General features: G+C 33.3%; 1 protein-coding gene across 1 annotated transcript; it reads left to right on the forward strand.

Moving 5' to 3' along the window:
- Positions 1-8688: 8688 nt before the first annotated feature.
- On the forward strand, positions 8689-13747 carry LOC149536830 (cytochrome P450 734A6-like). The gene is made up of 5 exons (XM_089804762.1): positions 8689-9044; positions 9253-9476; positions 10685-10926; positions 12440-12833; positions 13059-13747. The coding sequence occupies exons 1-5, from the start codon at positions 8774-8776 to the stop codon at positions 13482-13484; spliced, it is 1557 nt and encodes a 518-aa protein (XP_089660888.1). The 5' UTR covers positions 8689-8773; the 3' UTR covers positions 13485-13747.
- The last annotated feature ends 8675 nt before the right edge of the window (positions 13748-22422 follow it).

Here is a 22422-nt window from a genome sequence, read left to right on the forward strand (position 1 = left end):
AGTAAGTTTATTTCTCTTGGGTTCCTGAGCGGGGTGTTACAGGAAGAGTGAGCACTATATATATATAATGTTATGGGGTCAAGAATAAGCCATCACATATTTGCATTTTACGCCACATGCCTTATATTTTATTCAAGATATCTTCATGTATATGTACATTTGAGATGCTTCAATGACCTTACATTATTTTGATTGCCAGTATCATGACTGATAGATGTTAGAAGTTATACTGTTTAGTTCTAGATCATATCTGTATGATGATGTTAGTGATGTGACATGATGCCTTATGATGATATCTAGTTGTTTTATATTTGGACATGGACCATGTTGATAGTTATAGGATAATTATTGTGGATCAATTGCTGATGTGCTTGTGCTACAAATGTTTATATCATTCTTATAATAAACCCATAAAAAGATGCTATGAATGAATTAATTGGAGTATTTAATCTATTTAATTAAATGGTGAATTACGCAATTTTGTACACTTGTTTATTTGGCTATATATTTATCGTGCATCTACACTTGATTTGTTTGTTTATTGTATAGGACATATATCCCTTGTTGGACTAACTGCTAGCTTTCCCCTTCGAGATTCGTGACATGGTTTAACCACCTCCTGTGTTCTATAAGTCTAGTGGTTGTATCAGGCATTAACAGGTCGATCTTTTGGTGCAACGACAACTCTAACTTATAACAAGTGGTATCAGAGCTTGGTCATAGGTTCAAATCTCCTCGGGTAATGCTGAGGGGGGAATTGTGGGACTAACCACTAGCTTTCCTCTTCGAGATTCATGACATGGTTTAACCACCTCTTGTGTTCTATAAGTCTAGTGGTTGTATCGGTCATTAACAGGTCGATCTTTTGGTGCAATGACAACTCTAGCTTGTAACATCCCTAAGAGTGGCACATTGAGTTAGTGGTTTGGCCATTCATACTAAGCCAATGTAGTCCTTGTATGGGTGACGTATTTATTCTATTTAAATTAATAAACCCTCCAATTAATTGGTAAAATCAAGATTCATTATGCATGTGTTTAGACTTGTGAGCATGTCTATGCATTTAGGAATTCATAGTTATCATGAAAAATACTAATTTAATGCAATTTAATGGGAAAATTTATATTGATTTAAGTTTGTTTTAATTTACTAGCTAATTTGCCATAATTGAATTCCAAGTAATTGGAATTGCCTGATTTATTTGGGAAAAGGGTAAATTAAGTGGTTAAATCTTTTAATATTTTATTTTATAAGCTAATTGGAAAAATAACTTATAATAAAGTGTTAGAACTTTTAAAGTTCTTTATGCACATTTGTATTTTGGTGTTTAGGAGAGAATTGCTAAAAACCTCTTCGTGAGCAATTCTTGATTTGCTCATTGTGAGAGATTGGCTTAGGGAATTGTCGCAAGAGTGATCTCATTGGATTTGTAGCGAGGAAATCTCTAGTTTCCAATCATTTCAACAAATTTGACGATTGATTTATTTAATTTTTGCATTTCCCATTCTGTCCTTTTCACTGCGAGGTAGGCCTTTCTCGTTTCTTTGTTTTTGCTTCATTTAAGCTTCTATATTCTATTTCTACTTGGTTGGAGGTTAAGAACTAGTGTTTCCCTCTATTTTTGTACATTAATTTGACCTGGTTAGGAAAGAATGAATAAATATGGGTCTTTCATGTTTAAATTGAAAGTTTTAGCAGTGATATGTAGCTCAAATTTGCATGTGATCTTGTAGCTTAGATTTTATTATATTTTTGGGTGTTAGATCCCATTTGGGAAATGGGTTTTTGATTTCGCTATTTTTTACAACTTTGATTTTTGAGCAATTTTTATATCATCTCATTTTGCATGCCACCTAGTTTTCTCAAGTATTTCTTGGTACATGTCTTGGTCGTGGATTTGGAATGTTTTCCAAGTTCCCAATCCAACCATGGCTTTACTTTGTTTGCATCAGGATCCATGTTATTTCCATACTCACGATAATATGCCGATTGAGTGTATTTGTACTTGTTATTTCTTGGCATTTCTCATCCAACCCTTGCATTGGTTTCATGATTATAGACATGTAGTTGGTTATGGCCACATAATTGCACGTGTGTATGTATGACAAGATCTTGTGAGACCAGAACTCCTAGATATAGGTTGATGGAGATATTGTGAATTTGGATTTGGATTGGGAATTTGCATTGTCTACAGGTAGTCATCGCATGATGAGCATGGGTGTGTAGGGTGGACATGCACAATGGCTTCTATCATGTACTTTGGCCCTTAAGTGGCCAACAAGGTAATATAAAGAGGTTTAAACAAGTGATAATCAAATTATCAATTAGGGTAGTAAAACTTAATGATAAGATGATAAGTGTTGGGTCACTTGAGGGAGAGTGTTACCACACTGGGTGTTAGACCACCAAAGGGAGTGTGTTACCACACTAGGTATTGCGCCTCCCAAGGTGATGAAGGGTACTCCCCTTAATACCTTAAACACATAACATGAACAAAGAAGTAATAGCAATTTGCGAGAACAAAATATGGGTTTCTTATTATTGCCACAAATGTGGAATAATAGAATTCAAAATTACAATATGCTAGCCCACATGGGCGTCTTCATTATAGCAATCTGCAAGACAAAGCTGTAAACTATTACCCAAAGCTATCTTAGACAATGTTCGGACATTTTTTAAATAGGCAATTTTATGCCGCTCAGGAAGGTTCTAGATTCTCAAACTTAATACCTAGGGCTAACAGACCCTAACAATATATGTACAGTCAGCCAAATACATTTTTGACATTTATTTTGGATGTTTTGGTCGGCCCAACTTTGAAAGGCCATAACTCTCAAATCGTTGCTTTGATTGGTTATTATAACCACTTTTTGAAATCCTTAGCTTTTGATCTACAGGCTTGGATTTGTGCAAGGACCCATCTATTGAGTTTTTGAGCCTCATCTGGACACATTTAGGCCTTCAACGATGACTCTAAAGTTTTTATACCAAAATTGCACACCAAAAATCTACAATAAATCCATGAATATGCATGAGATGGCACTGAGCCTTAACTAGTAGGCTGATATATCAAGTGAGTATTAATTGTTGACATAATTTGGTACAGTGTGTCGATGACATAGGTGGGAAAGTTGAGCTTCTAGGGGTTTAGAGACCAGTCTCACTTCATATAATCTTAGCTAAGCAACTAAAATAGAGTGTGTGACATGGATGTTATATATATGCAGTCTTTGTTAGTTACCTCAAGGAAGTCAAGAGTCAAGAGGTGTTGCTTAACGATCACCCACTCCTCCATGAGTATACAAATGTGTTTCCTAATGAGATGTCATATATGTCATTGTAACATGACATTAATTTTTTTGTTGATCTCATTCCAAGAGTAAAGCCCGTTTCTCGAGATCCTTACCCTATGACTACTCAAGAGTTGAGTGAGTTGTGATTGCAGTTAGAGGGATTCTTGGCCAAGGGCCATATTTGTCCGAGTGTATCCTCGTGGGGTGTAGTAGTCATCTTCATAAAGAAAAAGGATGGATCATTGTGTTTATGAATTGACTAGTGACGGTTGAAATAGGTGTCTATGAAGAATCGATATCCTTTGCCAAGGATTGATGATTTGTCTGATCAACTAAAGGGAGAAAAAGTGTTCTTGAAAATTTATCTTAAGTTGGTATACCATCAGCTTCAGATCCATGAGGTTGATATTCATCGAACATCTTTTCGTACACACTATGGACATTATGAGTTCATGTTTATACTCTTTAGGTTGACCAATGCATTATCAATGTTCATGAATTTTATGAACAAGGTGTTCCGCACATACCTCAATCAGTTTATCCTTGTATTTCTAGATGACCTACTATTCTATTATGAGATTATAGAGGAACATGAGGTCCATTTGCACTAGGTTTTGCAATGCTTATGTAACCATTAGTTGTATTGAAACTTGGGCAACTGTGAGTTCTTCAAGACAATGATGAAGTATTTGGGGCATATTAGAACCCTAAAGTGTGTTGTATAATGATCTATGTGTTCTAATGGGTCCTAATGTGTTATAATGGATCCTAGGAGGTCATAATAGGTCCTAAGGATTCCTAAGATTACTTAGAACCCATTAAAACCCCTAGGACAAATTCGCTCCCATTAGGACTCATTAGAACGCTAAATTATTCAATGTGATAATGAATGTGTTCTAAGGGTTCCCAATGGGCTCTAATGTGATCTAATAGGTCTCAATGGGTTATAATGGGTAGTAATTGGCACTAAGGGTTCATAAGTTTTCTTAAAACCCAATGAACCCCCTTAGGAAACACTAGGACAAATTAAGACACATTAGAACTCATTAGTGTGCCCCATGGTGATTAATGCATTCCAAGGGGTTTTAAGAGGTCCTAATATTTCCTAAGGGGTCCTCATGGGTCCTAACATGTCTTAAGGGGTCATAATGGGTCCTAAAGTTTCCTATGATCACTTTGGACACATTGTGAGTCCTAACGATACATTTCAACCATGTAGAACTCCAACATTTTTCTTATGATGATTAATGCTCTCTCTCTCTCTCTCTCTCTCTCTCTCTCTCTCTCTCTCTCTCTCTTCCCCCCCCGAACATGGTTAGACATAAATGTTAATTACAAAACTAATCATAGCATGAATAATACAATGATTACAGTTGTTTTGCAATATCTAGGATTATTTTTGAGATACTATGCAGTAGGTTCAAATTTTAAGGTTTTGTAGCATATAGATCAAATTGGAGCATTATGATTGTGTTTCTACTGAAATTGAATAGATTTGTTGAATTTGAAGGTTTTCTACCCTACTAAATCAAGGGTATTTTAAAGGTGTGTTTGGCAAGTTCAATCCCATTCTAATGTCCCATACAATTTTGCACTGATTGAGGGGGCAAAACAAAAGGGAAGAAGATAAGTCGGGAGTAAAGGAAATATGGAAGCATTGAAGATAATGTGTTGATCCTTGAAATTTGGCTTTCTAAAATTTTCTTAAAAACCTAAAAATCTAGATTTGTTATCTTAACTCCTATGAAGCTTAAACCATGCTCAAACATTGTAAAACTTTATACATAAATTGTAACTTAAGTATAAGAAAGAAAGAGTATGTAACTTAAGTTACATTTTGTGCATGGTCTTGGTGTTAAAATTGAGTTGGTAGAGCACCCCTCCCTCAATCCATTTCACATTCTCATTATAGTAGTATGTATCCGCTATAGTTGATATGCACTATGTAAAGAATTTTACACAGAATGAAACTTGGGGATATACTTGCATTTAAATGGCATGCACACACTATAATGTGTGTGTTCTTTGCAAATCATTATAATCCACAAAGTCTAAGGTTTGGATTTTCCTTGGAGATTCATCCCAAAGGATTGGAGGATTCAAACAGGTCCGAGAAATATTTTCCAACAAATGTACAAAAATACACATTTTTTTGTGTGTGCCCTCTGTTGGATTTTCTTGTGGTTGAATAATGATTAAATTATATGACAAGACATAGTAGATCTCTTTGTGAGATATCTAGACATAAATTTTTTTTGAATTTTGATTATGTGAATCTTCTAATCTCTAAGTTCTTTTGAATGTACATGTATGATTTTTAATAAAAACCAACATGTAGTATTTTGGGCTTAGAGTTTGGTTTGTTTGCCAAATTTTGCACAATTTATTTTTAGTAACTAGAATCCATTCTACACAATTTTATTTTTAAAAATGTTTTGATTTAGTTTTTAATAATTTCTAGGGGGCACACAAAAATTTCACATTTTCAGTACATCTCCACTTAAAAACTTTGTAAGAAAAATAAATATACATTAAAAAAATAGTAGAAAAAAATGGGATAAACTATATCAAGTGTTAGCTAAATTCTCACTGGAGTGATTAAATATTTTTTTTTTAAAATGAGCATTTTAAGGGAAACACACCAAATAATATGTTATGTTTTTTCACAAAAAAATAGGACCACTTTTTGTGTTCCCCCTTTTTTAGGGCATTAAACTCCACAATTTTCAAAAGAAATAAGAGTTTAGGAACTAGATTTCAATGACTATAACTCTTGTTCTTGTCGCTTCTTGAAATTTTGAAGGGGAGCACACCAGACACTATGTTATGTTTTTTCACAAAAAATAGGACCATTTTTTGTGCTCCCCCTTTTTGAGGGCATTAAACTCCACCATTTTCAAAAGAAATAAGAGTTTAGGAACTAGATTTTGATGACTATAACTCTTGTTATTGTCGCTTCTTGAAATTTTGAAGGGGAGCACACTAGGCACTATGTTATGTTTTTTCACAAAAAATAGGACCATTTTTTGTGCTCCCCCAATGAGGGCATTAAACTCCACCATTTGTAAAAGAAATAAGAGTTTAGTAACTAGGACTATAACTCTTGTTCTTGTGGCTTCTTGAAATTTTGAGTCTAAGTATCTTCAATTTCTCATTAAAGTCCAAAGCTTGTTGATTACAAAAAAAATTGACAACTTAAACACCTTTTTTGGTCCCTCATCTTTTTGCACTTATCCTTAATTAACCTCATTCAAAACACATAAATAAAATTTATTTACTAACCTCAAGCAAGCTAGTTGTCATAACTTGGTATCTATATAAGGATGTAAGGACATTGTATTGAGGATATTTTTTGGGGCTTGGCAATCGAGGGGTGGGGGTGGTTGGGGTGACAATTAATGAATGCTTTTGCAACAATAATATAGCTTCACAAATAAATGCAAAGCTAATTTGGAAACTAGGTACAATTTTGCAATATGTTAATGTTATTATTCTATGTTCTTTGTATGAGAATATAGCAATTGTTTATGAATCTTGCTTCTATTCATCAAGGAAAATTGTCACAATTTTTAATTCTTATTAAAACATATCTTATTTGGTATCTTAAGAATGTGTAAATGATATGAAATTAGAATTACATCAATTGTTACTTACATGCATAGTATTTAGTTTCCAATGTTGAAAATCAACAAGTTAATCTTAAAGGTTATTGAAAAGTGTTTGTACATTCATTATAAAAAAACCTTTGAAATTAATCTTTATTTGGCTACAAGCCATTATCCGTTAAATCCAAAATATAAGATCAAAAGTTACCCCTGTATACCCAGAGGAATATCATATTTCCAAAGTGATCTATCCAACTATTATTGTGAATAGGTTATCACTATTTTCCATTGGGATTAATACATTAAGTGTAAAGCAACAAAATCTATTTACCGTTAGAATCTTATTACTTTCTCATTTGTACATATATTTACACATTCACCTTATTGTTAGCTTATTTTTCTATCCACTTGGGCTTTACCTTAGCATCCTTTAATGACTATCCTAACTTAAGTTGTTACAAGAATTGAAATAGTGACACATAGGTTTTTGCCTTCCTATCTGCAAAGTGGAAAATTCCTAGGTTTACAATTAAGATTTCAACCAGACACATAAGAGTTCATATGAGAAAATGATTTAATTGTTCACCTTTTGATTTATCTTTTGTTTTATTTTCTATTTTCAAGCCTTGAATTTATTGATTAACATCTTAATTTAATATCTTTTTCTCATTTCTTATTATTTAGATTTTCAAACTTATATAAAAATTCCTCTATTCCAACAATTTCTATTTAGGAAAAAAATATGCTAGAAAAATGTGGTGTACTATATAGGAAATTTATAGAATGTGAAGTCCAAGTGAAGTTTTTTACTATATTATTTAGGGCATACATGTGATTCCTTTTATTCAAACCATCTTTATTTTCTACCTTATTAGTGTTTATTCAATTTATTTATGAGCTAATACATTTGAAGATAGGCAAGATCTATAGAAAGGGGCATGACTTGACAAACTATAGGAAAGTGTGAACTCTAGAGGCACTGCCTTGGTCAATGCAAAATAAACACATTTAGTTTCATATATTAATGAACATGATGTTAGTAGACTTCACATCTCTATGGAAAATTGGAAGCTATGTCAAGAAGCGAAGGTAGGAAAATGTTAACGTATTAATCATTAGGGTTATAGAATTAGGTTATACATTTCAGTTTTGGTAGTTGTTAAATAGCAGTTGAACTGCTATATGACTACCTTATTTATGTATTGAATCTTGATGAATAGAAACAATAAGGTTTTGCTTATGTTTTAATTATTTTCTATTATATCTAATTTCTAGGCCTAACATGAAACTTAGACATTTGTTGTTTCAAAAGCAAAATTTAATTGTGTCTTCTACTCTAATCCATTTTCTATTTCTAAGTGTTCTCAATACTTGATTATAATTGAGACACTCTTTTATTTCTTTTTAATAGATAATCATAATTGTTCATATTATATTTAACAAAGTTGCAGATATGAAATGTGACAGCAATGAATTCAAAGAGAGTGGACCAAATTCAATAGAGAAAATTTAAGATAACAATTATTATTATATTTTCAGAATAATAACAATTATATAAAATTTAAGATATCACATTATTTCTTGCATTCATTTTTAATTGATTATGCAAATTATTCATAATCAAAATGCTCCCATTACTAATTTAAACTTGAACTGCATTAAAACTATAGACGAATCTGACCAGTCATCTCTTGACTACTAGACTCGATGAGGTTGCATTCATTTGTTATCGTCCACTCGCTGGAAATATCATTTCCTTTATGTATATCAACAAGAATAGAAGGGAACCTATATTTGAGCAACATAGACATAATTACAGCAAGTCTAAAGCTTTCAGAACCAAATAGTTACTTGGCTGTTGGCCATTCCTGGAATATGGAGTGGGTATTTTGGGGTTTGGCGGCTGTTTGTATTGTTTTAGTGTTTTGGGTGCTCAAGATCGCAAGAACAATATGGTGGAAGCCTTTGCAAGTGAAAAAGTACTTTGAAGCCCAAGGAATCAGGGGCCCTCCATACAAACTACTCTATGGGAATACCACAGATTTATCCAGAATGATTGATGAGCAGAGAGCAAAACCCATGCCACTCTCACATGACATACTCCCTCGAGTTCTTCCCCATATACATCACTGGACCAAAACCTATGGTACACATTATTTTGCATTTTGCTTAAGCATCTGGTGTTTCATTCATCATATTACTAGAATTCCTTGCTTAGTACCATTAATTGTTTTGGTTGGGTGTTGTTAGAACTTATAATATGGCTGATTAAGAGAAGTGGTGAGAGAATAAGAAGAAGATATAGGATTCTGAAGACTCTATTGATTAATAACCTTGTTACATGTAATGTGTAGGTCAGGATTTTATTTACTGGTTTGGGCCTCAAGCCAGGTTGGTTGTTCCCCATCCTGAGCTTGTTAAAGAGATACTGTCCACTAAATTTGGCAACTATCCAAAGATTCCAGATAATCCCCTTTCTAGACAGCTGGCTGGACAGGGACTTGTGGGGTTGAGAGGAGAGAAATGGGCTCAGCATAGGAAAATCATCAATCCTGCTTTCCATATGGATCTCTTGAAGGTGAGGCACTGGATGTCTGCATTTATGTCCCTAATTAGGACCAGAATTATATAATATATAAATCATTTTCTTTTTACACGAAAACCTATCAAATCTCTATTGATAAATAAGAATAAATGGTCTTTGCACATCAATCTTCTGAATGTTTGAAGAGTTTAATGAGGACTAATTTAATAATACAATAATAGTAAATACAACTAATTATGTAATTTGTTTCTGGCTTTTACTAGCATAAATCAAACTGGTACTGAAGAACCTAATTAGGTGAATCAAATCTTAGTGTTGTGATTAAAAAATGTTGATTTCAAAAATCTTTGACAAAAATTATCTAACAGCAATAATCTAATATCAAATTCCCATGTGACAAAATAATTAAGCCAGTGATTTTTCCCATGAAATTCACCTGTGACAAAATAATAAAGCCAGTGATTATTCCCATGCAAAATCCATGCCCCTGCTACGCTGGGTTGGCATACCTTTAACGAAGGGTTATGACTGAGTGCAACACCTGGTCAATCTGACAGAATAACAGAGGTAAGATTCTGTGAGGTCCCAAGTCTGAGGTTTCAGTCTAAGTTATTTTTTATCACTACTGACCTTGAGAATTCTTTGCAAGTAGAATATTCGTATTTTGAATTTTTTTATCGTAAATATATTCCAAAACCCTTTATCTGTTAGAAACAATGTAGATTATCGTTGTGTAAGTGCTTCTCTATTTTGATATTTACATTCAGGATATCACATGAAAATATGTTATGTTATACTAGAAATTTATATACTGTAATTACAGTGGGTGATTAAGCAGTGCCAGTATGTTGGATGAGTGGAGCAAATTGATATTGTCAGCTACATCAGACCTTGATGTGCTGAAGCAGAGCCAATTTGTTGGTCTAATGGAGTAAAACAATATTATGAATTAATTTTGTTTAATTTGTTGGCTGGTAGAGTTTATAGAACTGTTTCATTTGAATTGAGAAACAACTGAAATGTGTTGGCTGGCTTTTGAGGAGCAATATTCTGCTCTGATCTGTAGAAGTAACTTTTATCCCAAATACATTCCTGATACATGACTCCGCCAAAAAAAAACCAAATCTATTAGAAACCATATAGATTATTTCATAAATAACTCTTCATTTTGATATTTTATTCACTATTTCATTGGAAGGCATGTTCTGTAATAGTTTGATTAACTAGTTTTGTAATTACAGGGTATGATTCCAACAATTGTGAAAAGCAGTGCCAATATGTTGGATAAATGGAGCAAATTGGTATTGTCAGGTTCACCAGAAATTGAAGTGCTGAACGAGTTTCGTGATCTCACAGCAGATGTTATTGCCCGCACAGCATTTGGCAGCAGTTTTACAGAGGGAAAGCAGATATTTGATATGCAGGCCAAACAGATGATTCTTTCTTTTGAAACATTTCGCACTGTTTATATTCCAGGATTCAGGTGACAAACTTCTGCTTTCTGCTTTGTGACAGAACAATTTGTCCATCTTATATTTTGATAAAGTAAAACAGGTTTTAAAGGCCTCTGAAACCTGTACATAACACTAAATACTTAAACCATTGAAACAACATAAGTAAAACATAACAAAACAGAACTGGCCAACAAGCCAACAAGCCAACAAAAGACAACAGAAAACAGAAAATAGGGAAAACAAAAAACCAGACCACCACACGACATAGAAAAGGGCCAATCAGCCCATGTTCTTAAGAATCTCTGCTGCCTGTGCCTCAAGCTGGTCCATATCTTCAGCGGCCTGTTTGATTTTCTTGATCTCCTTAGTGGCTGGCCGCGGGCCTGCCCTGGTCCTTTTACCCGGGCCACCCTGACTATCTCCAGGGTCCTCCTGATCACCTGCAATTTTCACAATTGTTTTCACACCCACAGAACCCTCCAAATTGTTTATAAGGATCTTTATGTGTTCATTGGAAGCCTTCGATATTCTGTAGCTTTGGTCAGAAATGTTTTCACCGTTTTCTCCAGCCTAGAAGTCCTATTGTCCAGTCCAGAACCTTAGCTTCCAGCCTATAGAAAGTTATCATATCCATAAGAGAGTTTGTGTGCGTTCGCCTCATCACCAGCCACATTATCAGTATCTGTCTGGATGTTGACCTTATCCTCCAGGTTATTCATCATGTCCTTCATATCAGTGATCTCATGGTAAAGCCGCTTAATAGACCTGAAATTGTCCAGAAGGCTGTTCCTGGCATTATTGAGGACATTCAGATTCGGCTCTTTTCTGGAATCGGTCAAAATCAGCATTGAAGGGTCAATGAGCTCCCTAAATCCACCTCACCAGCCTCATCCCTTCTAACCTCCATCTCAATCTTCTCCTTAGCAGTAACCAAGCACACAGAGTCCATGTTAAAGTTCCTCCACACAGCCCTCCTCTCCTTAGTGGGCGTATTCTTGATTCAAACAGGAGTATGAGGCAGAGGATCCTCAGCGGACATACCAAGGGAAATGCCCTCTGTTTACCTTCTCTGTCAGTCATCTTCAAACCAGCCTCGGAAGAATCCCTAGCAGGCTCTTGCTGAATCTTAACTGGAGAGTCTGAGCTACAATTCTTCCCATCTCTGCCAGTGATCTTCGTAGCATTTGTCCATCTTATATTACCAAAGAATGCAACCAACTTTTTAATCTGAGTGTGTTTAGGTCTCTTCCCCTGTTATGTTTTCCTTCAAACTGTCGCTGGAAATGCTTACCTATATTTGTCTTAAAGTTGGGAATGCCACAATTTTTCAAGTTACATCTTCCCATCTCAAATGCCTTTGTCCTTCAAAAATTATGTTTATGGATTTTTGTCATGAGAAGACATTTTATTCAATATGATGGAAAAACCTTTGTGCTTTAGGAGGATTTATTCATATTTTGAACTTTGAAATATGCAGAGTCTACAACTTATTTTGGTTTCTTAAATTGGTATGTAATGACTGAGAGTGATTTCTTTAATCAGGTTTCTGCCCACTGCAAAGAATAGGCAACGTTGGAATTTGGAGAAAGAAATAAGAAGATCCTTAAGACAAGTTATAGATGCCAGGGAAAAGACTACTGGAATGGGAAAAGCAGGTAGCTATGGTGCGGATCTGCTTGGTTTAATGTTGTCTCATAACAACGGGCAGGTGGGTATCAATGCAAAGGCTAATGGAAGCCTGAATACAGAGGAAATCATTGATGAATGCAAGACTTTCTACTTTGCTGGTCATGAAACCACATCAGTACTTTTGACATGGACTATAATATTGTTGAGCATACATCAAGATTGGCAAGAGAGAGGTCGCAGAGAGGTGTTGGAAGTATGTGGAAAAGACAATTATCCAGATGCAGACAGCTTAAGTCGCCTCAAAATTGTAAGGACATTAATAAATTTATCTTATCTTATCTATTGAAACATTTAGTTATCTCTCACTTTCATAGTTTTTAAAGTTTTAGCACAAGTTTTTGTATGATAAGTTTGTAAAAGCTTTTGAATGTGTCTTTATACAATGAAACAGTTATAATTCAACTGGGATTTGAATTCCATGGCAGTATTTTTGGATCTCTCATAAAATCTTGGTAGAATTGTTTTAATGTAGGTGGGAATGATTATAAATGAGGCTCTGAGGCTTTATCCACCTGCAGTATCTCTAACACGACATGCATCTCAGCCAATGAAACTTGGAAGGCTCTTAATTCCTGCAGATACTCAGCTTCTACTTCCGATCCTTGCAATCCATCATGATCCTGCTTTGTGGGGAAGTGATGCAAAAGATTTCAATCCAGGGCGATTTACTGAAGGAATTGCAAAAGCTGCAAAGCATCCAATGTCATTCATGCCCTTTGGTGCAGGTCCAACTATATGCGTGGGTCAAAATTTTGCTTTGTTGGAAGCAAAATTAGTGTTGGCCATGATTCTACAGAAGTTTTCTTTTGTGACTTCACCTTCTTATACTCATGCACCTATGCTTTTTCTCACTCTACGACCTCAATACGGGGCTCAGGTTATCCTCCACGTGGACTAGAATTGAACTCCTTCGTTAACGAAATTTGAACTGCTATTACAATATGCTATAGTATTTTTCTGTCAGCAAGCCTCAGTAGTGCATATGTCAAATAGCATCTCAAATCAGAAGTCCTTGGAAAAATCATGATCTGTCGACATGCTGCAATACCCCTTTTTCCTAACTTATGGAAAGGAAAAGAATAAGGTGAGATCCTAAAGACGTTATTAATTATAAACCTGAATGCCATGAACTATAATAAAACTGTTTTATAGACTACTAAATCATAGTTGGTTTCCATATTTCACTATGTTTTGTTATGAAGAATGATGACCAATGTTAAATGAGATTATGACAACAATGAAGGATTATGGGAAATGCTCAAAATAATTATCAAAATTGTTAGAATTTGGCAGTAGCAAATTTATAAGAAAAGATAGAAAGTTGATTAGAGCGCTGAGATCATCTACAAGTAGCATGTTCCTTAGAATTTTGAGTTTGAGGAAACTTGATTTATAATATGATTGAGTAGATTGATCATGTATGTGTATGTGAGGTTGGCAAGAAGCAAAGATTATGACTTCCAACTTTCATTCAAGGAGTATAAGTCTAATGGTCAAGAAACTCATGTAGATGTGCAACTTCTATTACAAGTTTATGAGCATTAGATCTACAAAAGTATATTAAAGAAAATCATAGCATTTAGTAGTGTTGGTCTGCAGAATTAAATCTAAATGAAACATAAAAAGTTAGTTAAATATTTTGTTGTCATATATTATTATGAATCTATATATGAATTTAAGTAGTCATGTAGTTTTGGAAATGGTTTCAAATGGTTATAAGGGAAGTTTCTCATGTGCAGCACACATTCTTACAATTTAAAGTTAATTCTAGCGGTTAATGTCTTTGACTTTCTATTTATTCTAATATGTTCACAAATAGGAGATTTGGAATGGGTTGTGGGCAAATTAAAAGAAATATCTGCCCAATCATCAAAGCACATATTTAACTATATTTATTTGATTAATTAAAAATCAGAATACAATACATTTTATTTTTTATTTTTATTAGTAGGTGGACTCTAATGGGCTACATCGATAATGAGTCCATTAAAGCATAATAGAAGGGGATTTTAGTTAGACGGTGCAGTTGTAAGTGCCTTGATATTTATGCAATATTTAAAACATAGAAAATACACAAGAATAGACGAGGCTTGTGCTTTGTTGCCAATAGGGCAATGTCATAGTGGAAGGTTATTTGCTAATAGTTAAAATCAACTCAATGACCAGTTTTCTACACGTGTATCCTTATTTTTGTGTGGACCATATTATTGACCTAGGATCCTCTAATAACAATCAACAATCATGTGTCTAGTATAATTGGTATTTTTCTCAAGCTACCCATAAATACCAATGATGTCATGACTATCAAACGATTGATACTATTTCAATCAACTTACATCATTGTTGCTCAAGATAGCCATAAATACCAATGATGTCAAGATCGTCAAATGACTAGGACTCTTTAAATCGACTTGCATTAGTATTGCTCAAGCTAGCCATAGATACCAATGGTGTCAAAACTATCAAATATCTAGGACTATTTCAATCGACTTGCATCACTATAGTTATCATATTTAACTTATAAATAATTTATGAAAATATGATGAACTAGTCTTAAATAAAATAATTCTTAAGTAAATGAGTAACTAGAAAATAATTCTTAAATCCATTCACTAAGTAAATAAAAATTGTATATTGTCGATGCAAGAGAATCTTGAGTTTGCGGCAATCCTGCTCGGTAGAAGTTCTTGGCTATCATTGTGGTTATGCTCGGTAGTTGACTCTGTGGAGTGTTCCTTTGTTTGTTCACTAAGTTGGATTGTTTTTTTTTTTGTGTTATGTTCAACAAGTGATGTTCACGATGTCTTGCTCTTGTTCACCGAGTTGTTGTATTGCTCAATGTTGACTAGCTCTTAGTCTCATCGAGGGCATTATTTGTATAGATGACTTGTGCTTTTAATTTGTAGTCATGAGTTAATAATGGAATAGGTCATCATGAGGCATGTGGACCTATATTTGGTCAGTTCTTTCTCCAATGCAGTTCCAAAAAGTTTTGTGAGTCATTTTGTCTAGTATAAATAGGGAATCTTGTTCTAGGCTTTGGGGGATCAACAGTTAGAGGATAGCAATTAGTAGGAGTTGGAGATTAAGGATCCCGCATGGATATAACAGGATAATCTTGTTATTGAACTCATTTGTATTGGTCACAATCGAGAAGGCCTCACAACCTGACATGTATGAAGTTTGATGAATAAAATACATTGATTTGGTGTCCTATCTCTCTCCCCTTGTGTGGTTGTTGTTTCTATTAGGTTTTTTGGTGATTAGGTGAGCCTTTGGCCCTAATTATCAATCCATGTCACATTAATTGCTCTAAAGTTTAAACTAGATGTTAGAAAGACTATGTTTTTGAGCATTGATATGTAGACAAATGTCTAGAACAACATAGGTACAATTGAATAGGGGTGATGTATGGAATGGTTGACCATTTTATAATTTGATATTAATTTATTTTTGTATACACTTGAAATTTTTCCATTCATTGGGATTTATAAGCTTTAACTCAATATAAATCTTTTTGAGTATGTAATCCATGTGTTATATGTTATAATGGAAGATATCTAGTAACTATTAGGGGGATCAATAATTGTGATAGAGTTTTTTCATAGATACTTCTCAATAGTTGATCACACATGTACTAATAGTGGATCATTTTTTAGCTTTTTTGGTTGGTGATTAACTAATTTGTGCACCACTACTAGGACATTTCATTACGACTATTGACACATTTAACAACAAGTACTAGTGTTTTTGGTGAGCAACAATTGGAGGTGAACATAATGGGTATTGGGTGAGTGTTTTAAAATGACACTTTTCAATCACTTCACACTCTATAGCCTCTACAGAAATATTCATAAATGTCTGGAAATGTCAAAACCTTAGGTTTAAGCTCTTGAGTCACATACAAAGGTACACCAAAAAGTCAACATAATTTGATTTACGATTTAGGAGATCTAGGCATGTGAAGTTAGCCTAGGCGACTACTAGGGCTTTTCCCCTAAGTATTCATTGAAGGAAATTAACTTGATAGTTAAAATATTTTATGCTTTTGAACATACATAATATTTTATCTATAATTCTCTTTTACTTGTAAATCTAGCAAATTATCCAAAACTTATTTCCTATAAGAAAATATTTAAACATGAAGAAATGCTTCAACCTTCACCTCAAATTGGTTATCTACGAGTCTTCAATTCATGTACAAAATCTAAATAACTCCTACAAATCAGCTAGGGAAAATCTCTCACTACCAAAACTAATTTATCATATGATTTTTGTCTAGGAGATTTAAAAATAAAGACCAACTTGAACTCCTAAAAGGGTTTCATCAAATGAACAACCAAGAATGATTCAAATGAGTATCTAAATAACTTATTTTATAATCTTATGGAACAAAAGTTTAAAATGATTTTTAAAATAATATTTTTCTAAACAAATCACTTTTATATATAAGCTAACATTAAAATCCAATTAAATAATTAATATAAATTCTCATTTTAAATTTTTTTTTAATAATTTGGATAACTTAACCTTTAATTGTTTAATTATTAAAAAAAAATCTCTACAACAAACCAAGATTACAAAATATATTAAAATTGTTCACAATGAAGTTTAGATGTACCTTTAAATTAAAAGCCCAGTCCAACTTAATACAATTTAACATTTTCTAGAAATATAAAATTCTTAATAGAAGTTTGGGATGCTCCAAAGAAATTGAAACTATTGGCATCAAAAGATTCTTCTTGATCCCCTAAAGTTCATTTCAAAAAGGTAGGTGCTCTTTAAGAAAGGAGTTCCTAAATAAATTAGAAAGGTTATAAAAAGGGACGATAAAAATATACTGCCTGTATGTAATAAACAATTTATTTTCTCTCTATGATCACAAATTCAAGCCTCTAAATTCAAAATAGTAAAAATAAGTTTGAACTTTTCTTGTATCTTTCATTAGTTGTTACTAACCAGTAAAATGATGAAAATATTTGTGCCAACCCACTCATGATAATGATATCTTCAAACACTAATCTTGATTAGAAATCGACAATCTTAAACATCCTACAATTATTATTATATAAATCTACACTCTAATATTTTGGATACCAAGTGAATCGATTTTTTTCACTTTAGAGTACATTATCTAGGCTTGTTGCATATTTTCTTATTGTCATCAAATCTTCACTCAAAGTCATAAAGTTAGTCTAAGTAAGAAAACTTTATCTTTTTTATTCAATTTAAAAAAAAAAAAATGTTTAAACACTATTTATCCTGTCATTAGTTAAACATTAGCAAAGGAAAATATGTTAAAAATTATAGGGATCAAAGCCATATACATCATTTTGCATGTTAAATTAAAGCTCAAACTCATAGATATCACTTTCATAGTTACAATCTAATCATAGATGACAATAGCTAGCTAAATACTAAGTCAATGACAAAATACAAAAAACTTAAATTCTTAAAGAAATGAATTCCTAACATTCCAATAGGGATTTAATTTTTTTTTCAAGTGTTAGATAAATTGCACACCTTTTGGTCCCAAACCCATGAGCATATTGGACAAGTGAACACACAAGTATGCGATCACACTGGCCCAATGAGGGTTTGAACCTTGGTGGGACAATACCACTAACACTTAACCAACACACTAAATTATCGAAGTCTTATTAATTTAAATTATTTAATATTATACATTTAAACTCTTAAAATATATAAATGTAAATTAGTTTATTCAATATTTAATTAAAAAATAATTATTGTTTATTATAATTATTGTTTATTATAATTATTTTGATATAAATAAGTAGCAAAACAAGGGTGTTGCCCCTTACAAAACTAACTACGGGCTTAGAATATAACAATATGAGAAAATACTTGTAATGCCTTGCTATGTGACCCAAAAGAAGTTAACCTAAAGTTTTACTATGTTTGTCAAACAATTTTTTTTTAAAAGATAAAGATAATAACTTAACAACAATAGTTATAACATAGTGAAAGCAATTGACATTCACATAAACACATACCATGAAATAGATTACAATTCTTAAGGGTCCCATGACGTTTAATCACATTTAAGTTTAATTTTTAATAAATCTAATATATAATAAATCTACATCAAATAATAATATACCATTATGAATCCATTTAAATAATATACAATTATATATGATGCCACTTGGCAATAAATAGAATGCACAATCATCCACTGTATAGGTCACAAGGTATGAAAGGTTGAAATAATATACATCATGAAATAAATTACGTCATCTCTTAAGATCTTATGAAATCAAATACAATACAATAGTACAACCATCCATCATAGAAATACAAGAATGGATAGAAAGGAACATCTATACAAACACATCCAACAACAGCATCTGACGGTCGAATCTCAATGGTATAAGAAAAAGCACTACCACTCGACCTCATGGAAGCTAAATGGCCCACTCCCATTGCACTGAGGAGATAGTCTCAAGTCTCAAACATGATAACAAACTCAAAAGTCAAAAACCAACCTCTAGGTTCAAGGAATCACTTGAAAGAAATCTAACTCAAAGGCACCAAGGCACAAGTACCAACTAATCCTAGAGGCAACACAGACACGTAGGAAATCTACTATGCAAGTGGGAAAGTGTCATCACACGAACCAACTCTAGGGTTACCCGACTAGTCTTTTAATCCTCTGGCCCCCTAGAGACTCTATGCGGCACTAGTATCCTTTCATACTAACAAGGCATACTAACGAGTCAACTCTAAGGTTACCTAGCTAGTCTTTTAATCCTCTAGCCCCTTAGTGACATTATGTGGTACCAATACCTTGTTAATTCATTTTAAACCCATTTAATGAAATGTTATCACTTATTAAATAACCTACAATGGGTTACCCTGACAGCCACTTTGGGCCCTGGTCTCCATTGCAAGCCACTTCCCAACTTGACATATAAATAACCTACCCTAAGCTTAGTAAAATCAAAATATCACAAAAGACCACATACCGTGCATCAGTTCTTAAACAAGCAACTAACAAGTATTAAAAAACACTGATCATAATCATGGATTCCACCAATTCGATCATCCTAGTAGGACTGATCCCAAAATGAAGTATACATAAACCAATCCATGCCATAACATGAAATCACCAAGAACAAATCATACAAACACCTCAGTCCTATAAAAGTGACTGGAAAGCAATCCAAATACAATTGATTGAAGACTCAAAGGCTATATCAAATAGGTCACACCAATCACCTCAGTCTCACAAAAGAACACTGAAAAGAAATAACAATCAATAGATCAAAACACCTCATAGAGCATACAAGACACATTACCATGGTTGAGTATAAAAGATCGTATACAAACATCATCATGACATGTAAAGATTGCCCTTGCAAAACCATTGCCACATCAGCAATCTTCATAAAATACAAAAAATTCTATGAGATTCAAAGTCTTATTGACCAGTCAACATTAGTTGATTAACTACCATTAACTTTAACAAAAATGATATATATGCATATATGCTCAAAATTAAAAGAAAACATAATTTTGTTACCAGATTACCAATACCAGATACTGGGTACCAGATAGTCTAACCATGATGACCAAATTGAAATAAGCTCCAGAACCTGTCTCTAAGATCACAAGAGTGAGAATATTATAGGAGTGCTTTACTACCCTACCACAAAGTTGTTAAACTTCCTCGAAATCTTTCCTGACATGAAAGATACCAAGCTTGGCGATGGGATAGTCTAATCAAGTAAAACCAAGAAAAGTAATGGAATTGTGTAACACATAGTCGTCAATATACTTAGATGATACCATCTATCCATGGTTTATTGTGATACATATGCATATATGCTCAAAATTAAAAGAAAACATAATTTTGCTACCAGATTACCAATACCAGATAGTCTAACCATGATGACCAAGTTGAAATGAGCTCCAAAACCTATCTCCAAGAACACAAGAGTGAGAATATTGTAGGAGTGCTTTACTACCCTACCACAAAGTTGTTAAGCTTCACCAGAATCTTTCCTGACATGAAAGATACCCAGCTCGGCAACAGGATAGTCTAATCAAGTAAAACCAAGAAAAGTAATGGAATTGTGTAACACATCGCTGTCAATATACTTAGATGATACCATCTATCCATGGCTTATTGTATTTGTATAGAAAAACTCACTTTTAACCACTTTCCACCATTCTATAGAATCTAATCCATATCAAACATGGTTAATTTAAAAGATGTCATAGTGCATGACTTCTATAGTAGATTGCACATGATATATAATGTGAATAAAAGTGTATTCTATTTTCCATATCTAACACATATGCTTTTCATTTCATGACAAGCTCTTAAGTATTGCTTCTACACTTTTAAATGGTATTTAAAAAGTTTGCAAGTTCAATGAATGCTAGTATCGATATCTAGATTTTTATTATCCCTGAAATATGGACAAGATTGGATTGCTGAAATCCACAATTATAATCATGTAAAATGCATATGCACTTGATAGTTTTTCCAAAACACTTAACCTTAGTTACAACACGAAGGTGGAAATAAAAGAAAATAAATACAAAATATTCATTTCCTACCCTTTCCTAATAGTTCACATACAACACCCTTCTACACATTGTTAGGACATAATTTTGAAAAATGTTAATTTTTGCAAGCATATCTTTCCTTGAGCAATTGTTTCAATGGTCTGTAGGTGTAAATCTCAATTGTTGATTGGAGAAAAGACTATGGGCGGAGCTAAGTTGATCTTTTAATTGTTCAATTTGATCTAATCTAGGGCAAAATGATCCAAACATGAAACAAATTGAAGTGAAGTTTAAGCAAAATCTATATGACTTTCCCTTCAATTGATGTCAATATGTCCATGACTCATACAGATAGGAACATGCCATAGAACTTTATAGCCCATGATGGAAAATCATTTTCATTCTTCAATCTAATGATTTGATTACATACATCCTCTTAATTAAAATAAGGTTGCATCTCTTTCATAATGACACTAAAACCCTGAATGGCATGCACCATATATCATGGATTTAAATACATCTACAATTTCTAAAGATCATTATATAGTGAGGTAATGGATGTCTAATGTTTAGCGACTAGCTTGAAATGTATAAGCTGCCCTTGGATGAAACACAAAGCAATAGAGCATACTAGTGTTCTGACATATCATAGGCAAGAAGAAACCAATGAACGGTGCAAATAATAGCAGCTCTAGCAAACCATTTTCAAATTATGCAGGCTAAAGTATGAATCCATCCAAGGCATAGAAATGTCAAAATTCAAGCATGTGTTGGTGTAGAATTTAACTACAATTAAAGTCTATTTCCAAATCCATTGCAATTAAGCCTAAACACTCATGAAAAGCTTATTCAGATTTCATAGCAATTGAAATGAACAATCATGTATATCAGAGGTAAAATGACCAATGTCTCCAGTCCATAGTCTGATGCCCTATCTATATAATGCTTAGACTAACAATATTTCAAGTGTGGTCATCAACATATCATGTAATGGAACAAGATTTTGATCTCTATGAGGCTCTGTGTATTCAAGTAAGCTAATTTCCTACATTTATTGTAAACCTCTATATATATGATGTAAAGATTAAATCAAGGTATGACCTTGGTGGAAGAAGTTATAAATCAATAAGGGAAGCATAAAGATTACATATCCCATACGAACTTCAGCAACATCAACAAACTAAGGTATGTCTTTGTTTCATTATTGAATGTACCTCAAGTTCAAATATTAATAATTGCCATTTTGCTCCCCAATTTAATTTAATAAGAGTTTTTTCAAAAACCTAATTTAATGGTGG

Source organism: Cupressus sempervirens, chromosome 10 (genome assembly GCF_028749045.1).
Source record: "Cupressus sempervirens isolate cs-2001-9-10 chromosome 10, ASM2874904v1, whole genome shotgun sequence".
NCBI classification, from domain to species: Eukaryota; Viridiplantae; Streptophyta; class Pinopsida; order Cupressales; family Cupressaceae; genus Cupressus; species Cupressus sempervirens.